The sequence below is a fragment of the Habropoda laboriosa genome, unplaced genomic scaffold, assembly GCF_001263275.1.
Source record: "Habropoda laboriosa isolate 0110345459 unplaced genomic scaffold, ASM126327v1 scaffold387, whole genome shotgun sequence".
In the NCBI taxonomy this organism is placed as follows: Eukaryota; Metazoa; Arthropoda; class Insecta; order Hymenoptera; family Apidae; genus Habropoda; species Habropoda laboriosa.
Genome location: NW_017100510.1, coordinates 732,280 through 746,389, shown reverse-complemented (window position 1 = coordinate 746,389; position 14,110 = coordinate 732,280). Strand labels below are relative to the sequence as shown.

The 14,110-nt window shown below is 36.5% G+C and overlaps 1 protein-coding gene across 1 annotated transcript in view; it reads left to right on the top strand.

The window, feature by feature from the left end:
• Positions 1-6,863: 6,863 nt before the first annotated feature.
• The window catches only part of LOC108576307 (lymphocyte antigen 6G), a 66,188-nt gene continuing 58,941 nt past the window's right edge, over positions 6,864-14,110 (top strand). The window contains exons 1-2 of the mRNA XM_017939267.1: positions 6,864-6,879; positions 7,129-7,259. Coding sequence (XP_017794756.1) covers positions 6,864-6,879; positions 7,129-7,259 — 147 coding nt within the window. The remainder of the gene's footprint in view (positions 6,880-7,128; positions 7,260-14,110) is intronic.

The following is a 14,110-nucleotide window of genomic DNA, read 5'->3' as shown; positions in this document are numbered from 1 at the left end:
CTTGCAAATTTCTTGCAATTCTTCCTTTTCAAAGTTTTACAATTTTCCCTTGCAAATATTTTGCAACTTTTCCCTCGCAAAATTTTTGCAATTTTTCTCTTGCAAATTTTTATTCTGAAAAGGCAGCATCACACTTTACTCCTTTCACCGAACAACAAAACTCCCAGAATCATCGTTCACAAACCATCGACAATTTTCCAAAAAAAAAAAAGGAAGAGAAATTCGCAAAAAGCACTTATTCTCAATAGAGAAACGTTGCAAATCCCGCTTTTTCACCGAACAAAAGAGAAAAATATTGCAAACTGCAGTAATAATCGTTAAAGTATCGTTCAACGGAACACTCCATAATATTTCATGCCGTAGAACGACAGGTATGTCGCTAGGAAAAAGGCAGGGCGAACTTTTCCAGCGTGGACTGGAAGGCGCGGCAAAAATTCCCGGCTTCTCGCCGCCACGAAAAATATCGCTTGTAAATTTCCAACGGACGGACCAGTATATCTTGTCGCGCCTCTCGCCAGCTTGATTTACCTCCCTTTCTTTTTTCCCCTCCTTGTTTTTTCCTTCCTTTTTTCCCCCCTCGTTTTTTCACCGTACCAGCGCTCCGTTTTCGCGCGCATTTTTAACGATAACCTCGATGAAGCGGCGCGCTCACGTTCGTTTTGCGTCGCCGTAAATTCATGCGATACCGCACACCACGTCCGATTATTTGTTCGCACGAAAAGCCAGGGGGATCGTGCACGCCATTCTACCACCAGGATTTTCCGAATTTTCAACGTGGACACTCGATTAGATAGGTTCTTCGATCAACTTGGTGATTTATGGCACAGATATGATATTATGTAATATATGATTTTGCTTTTCCACCCTTTTTCTATTTTCTCGTTGGCTGGGAGGGATGTTTTTGTCCTTTGGACACGTGAATTTGTAGATTTTTGTGGGTTTATGGGGTCGTTGTGTTTGTTGGTTTAGAATTTGGAGCTAACAATTTCTTTTTTTAATTTTTTGTTCCTGTGTGTCTTTCGTGCTTCTTGGTTTGTTATACAGAATGATTTTTTAAATTGAAAATATGAAATTTGTAGATTTTTACGACTCTCATGATCAGTGTAGTTTCCTATTTATTATGGGGACGATTTTTGTAAGTTTGAATTACGAATTTTTTAGAATTGTTGGTCGTGTACAGTCTTTGTGTTTCTTGGTTTATTATGAGAAATGATTATTTAAATTTTAAATATGAAATTTTTTAATTTTTTCCATTTCACATGGTCGGTGTATTTTTTGTCTTTACTATGGGGATGATTTTTGTAATTTCAAGTTACGAATTTTATAGAATTTTTGGTCCTGCATAGTCTTTGCATATTTTGGTTTATTACTCAGAGTGTTCTTTTATAATTGGAAATGTAAAATTCGTATACATTTATGGTTCGGTACATTTTCTAAATAATTGTGTAAATTGAAGTTACACGGTCCGTAGATTGCTGAAAATTATTTAATTGTTCGGAAGGTGTTACATTTCAGTCAGCGAAAATTAGTTAAAATTAAATAGTTGTAATATTACACGTAGTGCGGAATTCGATTCGGTTTGTCTAATTTACGGTCACCATAAACGTCACCTGTTTCACCGCGGCCCGCATCACTGCCATTAGATGTTATCGTCGAACACGCGGAAGTCTCTACTTAAATTAACGACCGTCATTTTGTAGACAGAAATACACTTGAATCCATAAAAATCAATTTGTGATCCAACAGAGTGCACATTTTCCAAATTGTGTGCTTTCAACTTCGTCTATTTTCATTCCAATTCGTTCCATTTTTATGGCATTTTTCCTCCACTTTACATAAACTATTAAATAAAGAAAAAATATCTACAAACCTAAAAAATGTCACACTTAAAGATAAAATTATTCAAATATTTAAAAATACACCACTAATCAAGAGTTCAAAACCACTTACAAACATTCACCAATATTCAATCTGCCACCATTTTGTTAAAAATTAGGAAAATTTCGACGGATTAGAGTGATAACAAATTAATTGTGAAATTCTTTGCTAGCTTGCAATGCGCAAAAGTCCTAAACTGTTGGTCAACACTGTTTTTAAGTAGTACAGGTCTTAAACAGCGCCTCCCACTAAAGAATCTTCACTCCAGAGCAATATTTCTCAGGTAAACTCAAATTGTCCACCTACTATTCTCTACAATTAACCAAACAATCCAACAGAAAATTAAAATACTTGAATTTTCTCGACATAAATTAAATCGTGTCCGCGGACAAGTAGTACGAGACAGTAACTGGTCGTACGCGAGTGTTTCGCCAAGGATCAATAGGAGAGAGATACTGGAGCCCGCCTAATCGGCAACGTAACTCCATCAAAGTATTCAACTAGTCGGTAGCATAACTGCAAGCCCAGTAATCAATACTTCATTGGAACTCCGGGGCAAGTAGTTCTAGACAATGACTAGTCGGTCCTCTGCTCGAAACACGCCGCAATTACGGCCACAGATTTCCAACCGGAACTATCACTCCTTCACAATTTCACATTCCCCTCTATTATGGTGTGTTACTTTCCCTAAACGATCCCGGATTTCCCCTCTGACTTCTAATTAAGAAATTCTTCAAACACTATTGTCGATACTCAATTGTTGTTCCGATTTCGTTCACAATTTTTGCCAGTTGTTTCACGAATTTTGCAGGAATTGTGGGTTGGAGACTGGTATTGAATAATGTTTATCGCAGTAGAATATCGATCATGTCGATTTTCCCTCTCCAGCGTGGTGGAAAGTTGTGTTTTCTCTTTGCAGTAAGAATTTGTCCAAAGAAAAGAATGCGGCCACTTTTGGGACAGCATAACTTTTCCAAAATTGGACCAAACCACTTGAGTGTTTTTGAGAAGTTAGAAGGATTCGTATAGTATAATGGACGATGTGTAGAAAAATTCTGAAAAAATTGCAATATGTGGAAATAGAAAGTTGTGGAAAGTGACCTTTAGAATTCTCTTCGTGATTTCCACAAATTGCAACTTTTTCCAAATTTTTTGCACACGTCATCTATTACAGTATACTAATCCTTCTAACTTCTAAAACAAAGCTCAAGTGGTTTGGTCGAATTTTGAAAAAGTTACACTGTCCCAAAAGTGGCTAAAAATTCTCTAACAAATAGCGTTTATATCAACATTCTGTGTGTGTATCAAGATTATTGTACCGACTCAATAATAACAGCTACAGTCTCTCCACTGTATTTCTGTCATTATTAAGCCCAAGAAACTTCGCACAGAGAGTTACGCTCCAACATTTTACCCCTTGACTCTGAATAATCTCTATAATTCTCTCTCTCTCTCTCTGGCTCTATCTTCTTGACTTCTCTATAACTCTTCACGCGTCTCTTTCACCCTCTTCCATTCTCCCTCCCTCCGTTTCTCTATCTCTTCCTATTCTCAAAACGCATTCGTCACGTCCCTCGAAATCTTTCGATGGTCACGCACTCTTTGTTCACCTGATTCGCGCTGTCTTTCCAAACACTTTCCATTCACACCTCCGTCTCTCCAGCTCAAGTATTCACCCTTCACTCGTCTATCGCTCTAAGCTAAATTTCCAACCACAGTTCATCTCTCTGGACCAAAAGCACACCCAAATGTTAACGATCACACCGCAAATATATCACCCGCAAAATTTCCACGTTTCCACGAAACTCACCCTTCGATTGCACGCTACAAACGAGGGAGGAAAAAAGAACACAAGGAGTGTATCATTTCCGGTGTTCTCGTCGAAGAGGATCAGCAGAGGGCAGACGAAGGATCCGTGAAATCGGAATCCACGGTCCGTTTTCGTCCGCAATGTTTTCCAATTTCCAATAAAATATTTTTGTCGGTGTGCACCTCCCTCTCTGACCGACTCGGTAACAGCTAACTTTTCCAATTTCCCGCGAATCGCTGGCTACTCGGAATTCCGTGGACACGTGTGTAAGTACGTGTACATGTGCACACGCGTCCCTCGGAATCCTTGAGAGGAATGCAGCGTGGACGAAACCGTGCCGGATATGGCGAACGGCGGAGGATAAACTGCCACATCTATCCGGTGACTTCGTCTTGAGAATCTCTTAGATACACTGTGCTACGCTTTTAGGATATTATTTTTCGTCCCGACGCGGTTCCGGGAAAATTCTGTTATCTCGACGATGCACGGGATGTGTAGAAAGTGTTCGGTTTTTGGATTGAGTTTCTTTTGGGGGATGGGGGTGATGGTAATTAAAAATAAACAAGGAAAGTTTGTATAGAATAGGAGGAATGTGTACGGTAATGTGTGGAAACGAGTTGAACTGAAAATTGGAAGTTTTAAATTTTGAACAATTTTTAAATAAGAAGTTTGAACAATTTTTAAATAAGAAGTTTGAACAATTTTTAAATAAGAAGTTTGAACAATTTTTAAATAAGAAGTTTGAACAATTTTTAAATAAGAAGTTTGAACAATTTTTAAATAAGAAGTTTGAACAATTTTTAAATAAGAAGTTTGAACAATTTTTAAATAAGAAGTTTGAACAATTTTTAAATAAGAAGTTTGAACAATTTTTAAATAAGAAGTTTGAACAATTTTTAAATAAGAAGTTTGAACAATTTTTAAATAAGAAGTTTGAACAATTTTTAAATAAGAAGTTTGAACAATTTTTAAATAAGAAGTTTGAACAATTTTTAAATAAGAAGTTTGAACAATTTTTAAATAAGAAGTTTGAACAATTTCTAAATAAGGAGTTTGAACAACTTTTAAGTAAAAGGTTTGAGCAATTTTGAAATGAAATGTTTGAACAGTTTTGAAATTAAAAGTTTGAACAATTGTTAAATACAGAGTTTGAAAAATTTCTGAATAAAGAGTTTGAAGAATTTTTAAATAAAAAGCTTGTGCAATTTTTAAATGAAAGCTTTGAAAATTTTAAAATAAGAAGTTTGAACAATTTTGAAATAAGAGGTTTGAATAATTTTTAAATAGAAAATTTGAACAATTTTAAACTAAAAACTTTCCTTTCAAATTTTTTTATTACTTCCAAAAATTCAGAAGCAACTAATTCAAAAATCTATCATTCACTGACACTAAGGTCAACTTATTTTCCATCGAGAAAAAACTAATTCTAGAAATTGTATCCTCTTTTGTCTCTTATCTTGCAAACAATTGCTGCATTTATTGTAAGGTATCACTGTACGTTAGCAAAGATGAAATTTTCTATTAGAGTGTTTCTCTACAACGTTAATATTAACACATGTAGAAGTTTCATGAATAGTAATGTGACTGGCGAAAGGAGAATCCAGTGAATTCAAGAGTTTGGCGAACTTAAAGCATTAAGCGTGACGCCCATGGTCCCCAAAATAAGTCATAAGATTGCGCCGGTCTCTTGCCAATTAACGTGTTAATTTTCCACGAGCTGGGAGTTCGCGATGAGGACAGAATTAAAGTCGGTGAATCCACGGGGAGGATCGCGGCCGGAAGAGCTTCCGTGGAACTTCTTGTTAAGTTAAACCGAAACTTACAACTGTTGACTCAACGCGACGACGCCTGCAATGCAATTTCGCCTCTTTAACGAGTAAAAACCAAACGCGACGTGTCCTGTTAATGCTTCGCGAACTATCGGTCGCCGGAGATATTATTTCGTGCTATTTAGGACGTGCAGTTTTCTAATTAGCTGGGAGATAGAATCTCGCTGGATTCGTAAGGAGAAGGGAAGGACATTTGAATGTTGAACGAAGGGTGGAAATTTTGGTCGACCTTTGACACTTTTTTCTAAGAATTTTCCAAGTTCTAATATCCTTGTCAGAAATATTTTCAGAAAAAATTCCCCTTTCACCTGATCTACAAGGAAAAGCAAAGGAAATTTGAATTTTCGAAGGTTTTTTTGAGTTCTAAAATTCTTAATTTCAATATTCCTATCCATCAAAGTTCCAACATTCTTGTCACAAGTATTTCCAGAAAAATTCCCCTAAAAAAATTAATTTTTCCGGAAAATGTCCAGTGAAAATTAATTTTTCCGGAAAATTTTCACGGTGAAAATTAATTTTCCCGGAAAATTTGGGGCTTATTTGTATCGCACTTTTCAACTTCAATGCTCTTCAATAATTCCGATATAAAATTTTCCAGAAGAAATCTCCGGAATGAGAATGAATTTTTCCGGAAAATTTGAGGAACTCGTCGAGAGTTCCAAATCGGAAAAATCCCTTCCACCGTGGTAAATGCTTTGTAAACGCCCGGTGAAATTCTGTCAGCAAAGTGTCGCGGCTGCCTCTCGGCGTCTCGAAGTTCAAAGCTCGTCCGGAAAGCAGCTTGAAAAGTTCGCGGCCCTTCGACTTCAAAGCAGGGGAACGCGTCTCTAATTTCTACTTTCGTAAGCAATTTTCCGTAGCGAGAGCGTGTTACCTGGCCCCCCGATGCTCAAAAGGTGCGATACACTCGATTTATCGAGCCGTGACACGCTCCGACCAGAGATTCCTTTATCGCTTTGACTCCCTCTGACGCGTTTATGCTAATTAAACGATTGTTAATTCATCGATGTATGCACGCTACGTGGAAATCTGTCGATTACTTTGCTAGACGAGAAAAATTCCACCGTTTTATATTTAAATAAAACGTGCACTCTCTGGTACAAAACTCTCTCAACTGGAATAATTATTTAAATATTGTTAATTCTGAAAAATTGTTCTTCTTTGCTTTATTTTTATCGACACTCTAGATTATTCTTACTTGATAATTTATTTAAAAATATTTAACAGAGTTCAGAATAATTTAATAATGATTTCATTGTTATCACAGTGCCTCGAAGTAAATTTTTATTTGTTTTCTAAACTAAAAATATATTCCACCCACACACGTCAATTTTGATCAAATTTACATGGAAGATAGTTCACGTAAGAATATTTGACAGCTATTTTTTTTTATCGTCAATATTAAAGGGCCGAAAGCAGCCTTCAAATTGAAGGGTGGAAAACATGTTTTTAAATATCTTGGAAACTACAGAACATACGAAAAAGCTTGTTTTAAATACATTATGTGTTTCCGAATGAAGAATTAATTTATCGCAACTCTGTATTTCTACTTAATTTTCACGGTGCCGTTTATTCCTGCTTTACTCATCGAGGAACTGTTCGAAATTCCAGGGTTAGCACACGGCATCAGATGTTACAAATGCGGACAGTACAACGAGGGAGTCGGCAGTATCACGCCGTGCATCAATTACACCGCTCACATGCATCTGAAGGAGTGTCCACCCTCGTCCGAATGGTGCATCGTAAGTAAATTCACATGAATTTTCACTCGCGTCAGATCTGGCTAAAATTTTCAAAATTAGAGAGAAGGGAAAATATCGATGCTTTAGTATCGCGATAATTGGCGATCGTGTGACGTCGACGCGTTCATTGTGACGAAAAATTTTATTTTTTGCTACGTGTAGTCTGAAGAATTTTCACTTGTTATTTTCAGATTTAGGATTGTTTATATTTTTTATTTTTCATCTGTGAGAAATTTGGAGGATTTTACGTCAAATTTTTGCAATGTGATTTTTTCGTAAAGTCTACTTGTTAATTATAAAATTTTATTTATCACTACGTGGAATCTGAAGAATTTTCACTTGTTATTTTCAGATTTAGGATTGTTTATATTTTTTATTTTTCATCTGTGAGAAATTTGGAGGATTTTACGTCAAATTTTTGCAATGTGATTTTTTCGTAAAGTCTACTTGTTAATTCTAAAATTTTATTTATCACTACGTGGAATCTGAAGAATTTTCACTTGTTATTTTCAGATTTAGGATTGTTTATATTTTTTATTTTTCATCTGTGAGAAATTTGGAGGATTTTACGTCAAATTTTTGCAATGTGATTTTTTCGTAAAGTCTACTTGTTAATTCTAAAATTTTATTTATCACTACGTGGAATCTGAAGAATTTTCACTTGTTATTTTCAGATTTAGGATTGTTTATATTTTTTATTTTTCATCTGTGAGAAATTTGGAGGATTTTACGTCAAATTTTTGCAATGTGATTTTTTCGTAAAATACACTACCGGCCAAAAGTTTGGAATCACTGAGCATTGCAATTTACACAAAAGTTTCCAGAAAAAATTCAGCGACTTTGAGAATTTTTTATCATTCGAATCAATTGATATGAGATAAATTGATAAATGTAGAATTGAGATAAACTTCAAATCTATAAAAAATTAGCAACAGATTTAATATTGATGAAAAGTGGGAGGTGATTCCAAACTTTTGGCTGGTAGTGTATATACATACTTCTCTGCTTAAACGCATTCTGTGCACGCGCTCTGTCTAAATATTTGATAGAAATAATTTGAAGTATCAGCTGGCTGTGAATAGTTTTGGACGGGTTTGTCACGCGCGCCAGTCAATCACTTGCCAGCGCAAGTAGTAAAGTCAACCATTTCCACGGCGCGTCGATTTAATACATTTCTATCTCTCCTCCACTGTTATTACTATCTTTACCAACCTTCCTGTATCTCGTGTCACCTTTTCTTCAACATTTTCGTTGTTCTAAAGTACATTTTTGTATTTTTTATTTTTAAAATTTTTGCAATCTGAATTCAGGAATGTTTGCTACATACTTAATATCCAATAAGTTCTCATGAAAAAATGAAGAACAGAAGAGCATAGCCCACGTGCAAACATTATTACAAAATTTATTAACACAGAAAAAGTTCATTTTATATTTGAAAATTTTCGCAATACGTAAATCACAAATTATTGCAATCATAATCCAGAAACTCTTGCTACACACCCTATAAAGTACTTAATATCCAATAAATTCTCATCACGACCGAAAAAATAGAAAACTAAAAAAGAAAGAGAACACAAGCCACGTGCAAATCGATTTTTCACTCGCACCGGAAGTGGCATCGGACGCAGCTTGGCCAGGTTGCATGCAAGCTTGGCGAACGCGTCGCGTCACGGCCAATCTGCTCGCTAAATCCGACATCCACGCGAAAGGGGCAAATAACGTGGACTTTGGAAGGGTGTCAAACGATCTGTTGGCGCCGCGACGTCGACCGTCCATCTTTTCCTTTCTCTCTCTCTCTCTCTCTCTCTCTTCTGTCCTTCTTCTTCCGGAATTCCAAATCACCCACGCCTTCCAGTTCATCGAGCTTGCGAGTCGATGTCTTCCTTTGGAATGCACCACGTCTCTCGTCCCTTATTCCACTCGCGTTCCACGAGGGAACGTTTGATGTCGCGTTATCGTGGAGAAGTATCGTTTCCGCTGGTTTGTTCGCGCATTTTCGAAACGGAGGATCTTCCTTGGAAAAGAGTTCGAAGGAGTTTGAACGGTGTGTTCGAGGTATTAGGGGATATTTCAAGCTTCTACTGTGTGGGTTTCCGTGGATGAATTTTGAGGGTCGAGTGAATGTATGAGTAATTTTCATTCTGGGAAGTAAGTCGGAATTGTTTCACTTGTGATTTCGAGGTTTGTGATGTGTTGTATTTTAGGAGTTTCGAGGATTGAGTTCTTGCCTTGTGTTCACAGATATGAATTTTTAGGTTGAGAGTGAAGGTGGAAAGGTTTTTTTGTGTGGAGAAAATTTATCAAGGTTTGAGAATTGATTTTCATCTTAATTAACAAAAAATGTGTAATAGTTAAATTCTTGCATGGCGGTCTTTTTATGAAGATAGATATGAATTTCTTGTTTCCTCACATTTTTAGAATTCGTATGGAAATTGAAATTGTCATTTTTCTGTGGAGAGAATTTATTATACCATTTTTTTCAAGGTTTCAAAATTGATTATTATCACGATTAAAAAAAAATTTGGAAATTTTGTCAACTCCTGTTACTTCAACTCCATAATAAAATTCTCTCAAAATTACTCACAGTTCCTCATAAACCCCCAGACAAATATATGTTCAAACTTCTCTCACTTCGATTGCGAGTACACGCGTAAAATACGCAACAACAACAAACTTATAAATTCTCCACATTCGGGGAACAACATCTTCCACGAAAAAATGCAATCATCTTGCTTCTTCCAAGAAACCCATTAACAGTCTCTGTTTTCCTTCCTCTCCGACGATAAAAACTCCTTTCGATCTGTTTTCCCAAGAAACACCCTCGAATTCCATCAGATTCACCAGGAGCAAACAAATCAGGACCATATTTTCGTGATCATTTTCATTAGCCTGAAAGCCACCGAGCAATCGGCAATTTCTTTATGCCTGTGGTGCGTCGTATCAGTTACTTTTATTCAATTTTTCAATTCGACCGAGTCCAGCTGAATCGGCGGGATTCTTTCCTCCACTCTTAACAAACTGCGAAACAATTCTATCGGCGGAAGCTGAATCCGTGGAATTTACGCAGGTCGATAGGTCAGTGGATGAAAAACAGAGCCATGTGTCTCGAGTTTCATCAGTGTAAAAGGGGGTTCTCGTCGATTAGGAGAACGACGCGACGTGTTTGCTTTGTGAAAACATTTTTGCACATTCGAGAGGAAGTGGCGATAGCTTACGATGCAATAAGGTTGTAGAAAGATATCGAACGATAGCAGTTTCAGGGATATTTACGAGGGTAATTGTCTATGTTGCGTTTTATTGATAGGAAAAATGGATATTCTTTGGCATGAAGCTTCATTTCCGAGGAAATGAGACGGGGAGATAAAGGGAGGAGTAGAATTCTTGGCTGATGCTGCTGAGTTTATTTGTTGAGGGTTCTGATGATGCATGAGATTCGGTAGAATTGCAATGTAGAATAGTCTGCGGACAATATGAATCGATGGTTCGATGTATTATTTTGTTCTTAATTTTTTCTTGGGAATGGTTTGAAAATTGTAAAATTCAAGTATCGAAAGAAACAAACAATGTTGTGTAACTATTATCGCAAAAATTCAAAGAAATATCGAATCTTTGGTATTTCAAGAAGCTTTCCAAACCTTCGCAAACTTCATCCAACCATTGGACAATTCAAAATTAAATCAAACGATTAACAATAGTACCAATATGCCTGAGAATACTGCTGATTAATTGAAACTATTTTCAAATCATTCTAAGATATAAATATCGAAACCTGAATATTTCAAGAAGCTCTCCAAACCTTCTCAAACTTCATCCAACCACTCGACAACTCAAAACTGTAAAACAGACGATCAACAATATTACTAGTTACTTGCAACTATGTTCCACACACTATAAGATACAAATATCGAATTCCAAATATTTCAAGAAGCTCTCCAAACTTTCTCAAACTTCATCCAATCAGTGGACAACCTAAAACTATAAAGTAAATGATTGGCAATATTACTAATTACTTGCAACTATGTTCCAAGTACTATAAGATACAAATATCGAATTCCAAATATTTCAAGAAGCTCTCCAAACTTTCTCAAACATTATCCAACCACTGGACAACTTAAAACTATAAAATAAATGATTAACAGTATCACTAATTACTTGCAACTATGTTCCACACACTATAAGATACAAAATATTGAATTCCAAATAGTTCAAGAGGCTCCTCAAACCTTCCCAAACTTCATTCAACCACTCGACAACCAAACACGTATGAAGTAAATGATTGATGATGCTATTAATTGCTCGCAACTATGTTCCAAACACTCCAAGATACAAATATCGAATCCTAAATATTTCAAAAAGCTCTTCAAACATTCTCAAACATTATCCAACCACTGGACAACCTAAAACTATAAAATAAATGATTAACAGCATCACTAATTACTTGCAACTATGTTCCACACACTATAAGATAAAAATATCGAATCCCAAATATTTCAAGAAGCTCTTCAAACATTCTCAAACATTATCCAACCACTCGACAACCAAACACGTATGAAGTAAATGATTGATGATGCTATTAATTGCTCGCAACTATGTTCCAAACACTCCAAGATACAAATATCGAATCCTAAATATTTCAAAAAGCTCTTCAAACATTCTCAAACATTATCCAACCACTGGACAACCTAAAACTATAAAATAAATGATTAACAGTATCACTAATTACTTGCAACTATGTTCCACACACTATAAGATACAAATATCGAATCCTAAATATTTCAAAAAGCTCTTCAAACATTCTCAAACATTATCCAACCACTGGACAACCTAAAACTATAAAATAAATGATTAACAGTATCACTAATTACTTGCAACTATGTTCCACACACTATAAGATACAAATATCTAATCCCAAATATTTCAAGAAGCTCTCCAAACCTTCTCAAACTTCGTCCAACCACTCGACAACCCAAAACTAAACCAAGCGATCAACAATACTACCAATTACTTGCAACTACGTTCCAAACACTCCAAGACACAGCCACCTAATCCCACCAATATTTCACAAACTTCATTACAACGCGTAGTAACAGAAAACCGAATCGTTTCACAAAGTCAACCGATGTCTCTGAGTGAACCATAGCGTTCAACCCAAGAACTCGCAGGGATCCAATTAGTCGGACGCTAAATCCGCGCGCCTCGAAATGTAACTCACGCGGGACTGGCCGGAAATGCGACGGGCGGGTCGAAATTCGCGACGGTTCCCTTCTGTTCCACCGAGTTTCCAGCGCCAAGGTAATGCACGTTATTAAATCCTTTGATCCCCAACCGCGGCAACGAACGTTCGTCGCGATTCGAAGAGCAAGGAAACGAAAGGGCGAAGGAGAAGAGAAGAAAAGAAACGTATAGGAGGGCAGGTCGACGACGATAACGTTGCCTTCCGGTTCGCCAGAATGGTGGCTGGAATGGTAATTGATTCCAGTTGGCCTTCGATCAAAAGAAATCCCTCGAATGTTCGCCGGTCTGCGTTTCGTTTGAAGATTCTTGCCGTCTACGGAGGAAACGAATGGAAATGCCGGAGAACCGGTTACTTAGAGTAGATTCGATGTCTGCGAAAAAGGGCGAACGAAGTTTCTGGGCTTGTGGTTGATATTTTTTAGAAGGGAGCAGATTCTTTTAGGGATTTTACGAGATGCTGGATATTGGCGGGGGAAATGGAAATGTTTTTGGTAATTTGTCTGGAAATGTGGAATTTCGAGGATTGCGTGTTTTTTGAGACACTTTGTAGGGTGAATTGGGTGGAAGAATTGGTTCTGTTTGAATGAAGTAGCTGTTTTATAATCAAATATAATATAAAATATGGTTTATAATTTACGGTAAAATTGTTCACAGATAAACGACAATTTTTCTTTACAGAAAAACAATGATTTTTTCGAATTTAGTAGAGATCTAGGTGTAATTATTTCTTAATTAAAATTTGTTCAACTAGCATTCGTATTACCTCGAAAAAATCTTAAAATAAAGGCTGAAAAAGCTTCAATCTTATACATAAATATACGTATTTTTATAAATCTTGTTAAAAAGTAAATTTTACTTTATCTCACATTTGCAAAGAATTTTTCTTTCAAACGTAAAATATAAAATACTGCCATTTTTGCTATTTTCAAAAGTAAGAAAGTAAACACCGAAGGGAAAGAAAAAAAAGAACTACCGATGAAACATAGAAAATGAACGAAACTTTGGAAATAAAAATGTTTCCTTTTTTATCCAGCATCTGAGCGGTGGGAAAATAATGGCGAGATACTGGAGGAACTTTCGATGAACTTCGGGGGAAGAGACTCGAGAGAGTATTGTCTGGCAGAAAGTGGAGCAGCGTGCGAAGTCGCAGATCGCGATCGTTTAATTGCGGATAATCGTCGTTGTTTCCAAGTCGTGGCTCTGTTTCGTGTTTTTGCCGTGGAATGAAGTGTCCCAGGACTTTATACACCGTACAGAACCACTTCTTACTTCGGGGACATTTTCTTTTTGTCAATGAAACACTGGAGATCTTTTGTAATTCCCTTCCTGCGAACGAACCTTTCGGAATTATTATATCTAATTATGCTAAATCGTAATACGCCAAGTTTTAGTTGTTACAGGACTTTATACAGAATCCAAGAAGAATTCTGAACGAATTTCTTTGCTCGAGGAATGTGAACTTGCAAATTATTTTCAGTGTTCTTGGAGATTTGGAGGATTTCACGATGGAAAAGTTTAATTGCAGATCTGGAGTTTTCTGAGAGTGCGAAGCGAGGATTTCTGATTGGGAAATTTTCCTGGGTGGAAAATTTCTAAGTCGCGTGTTCTCTGAATTG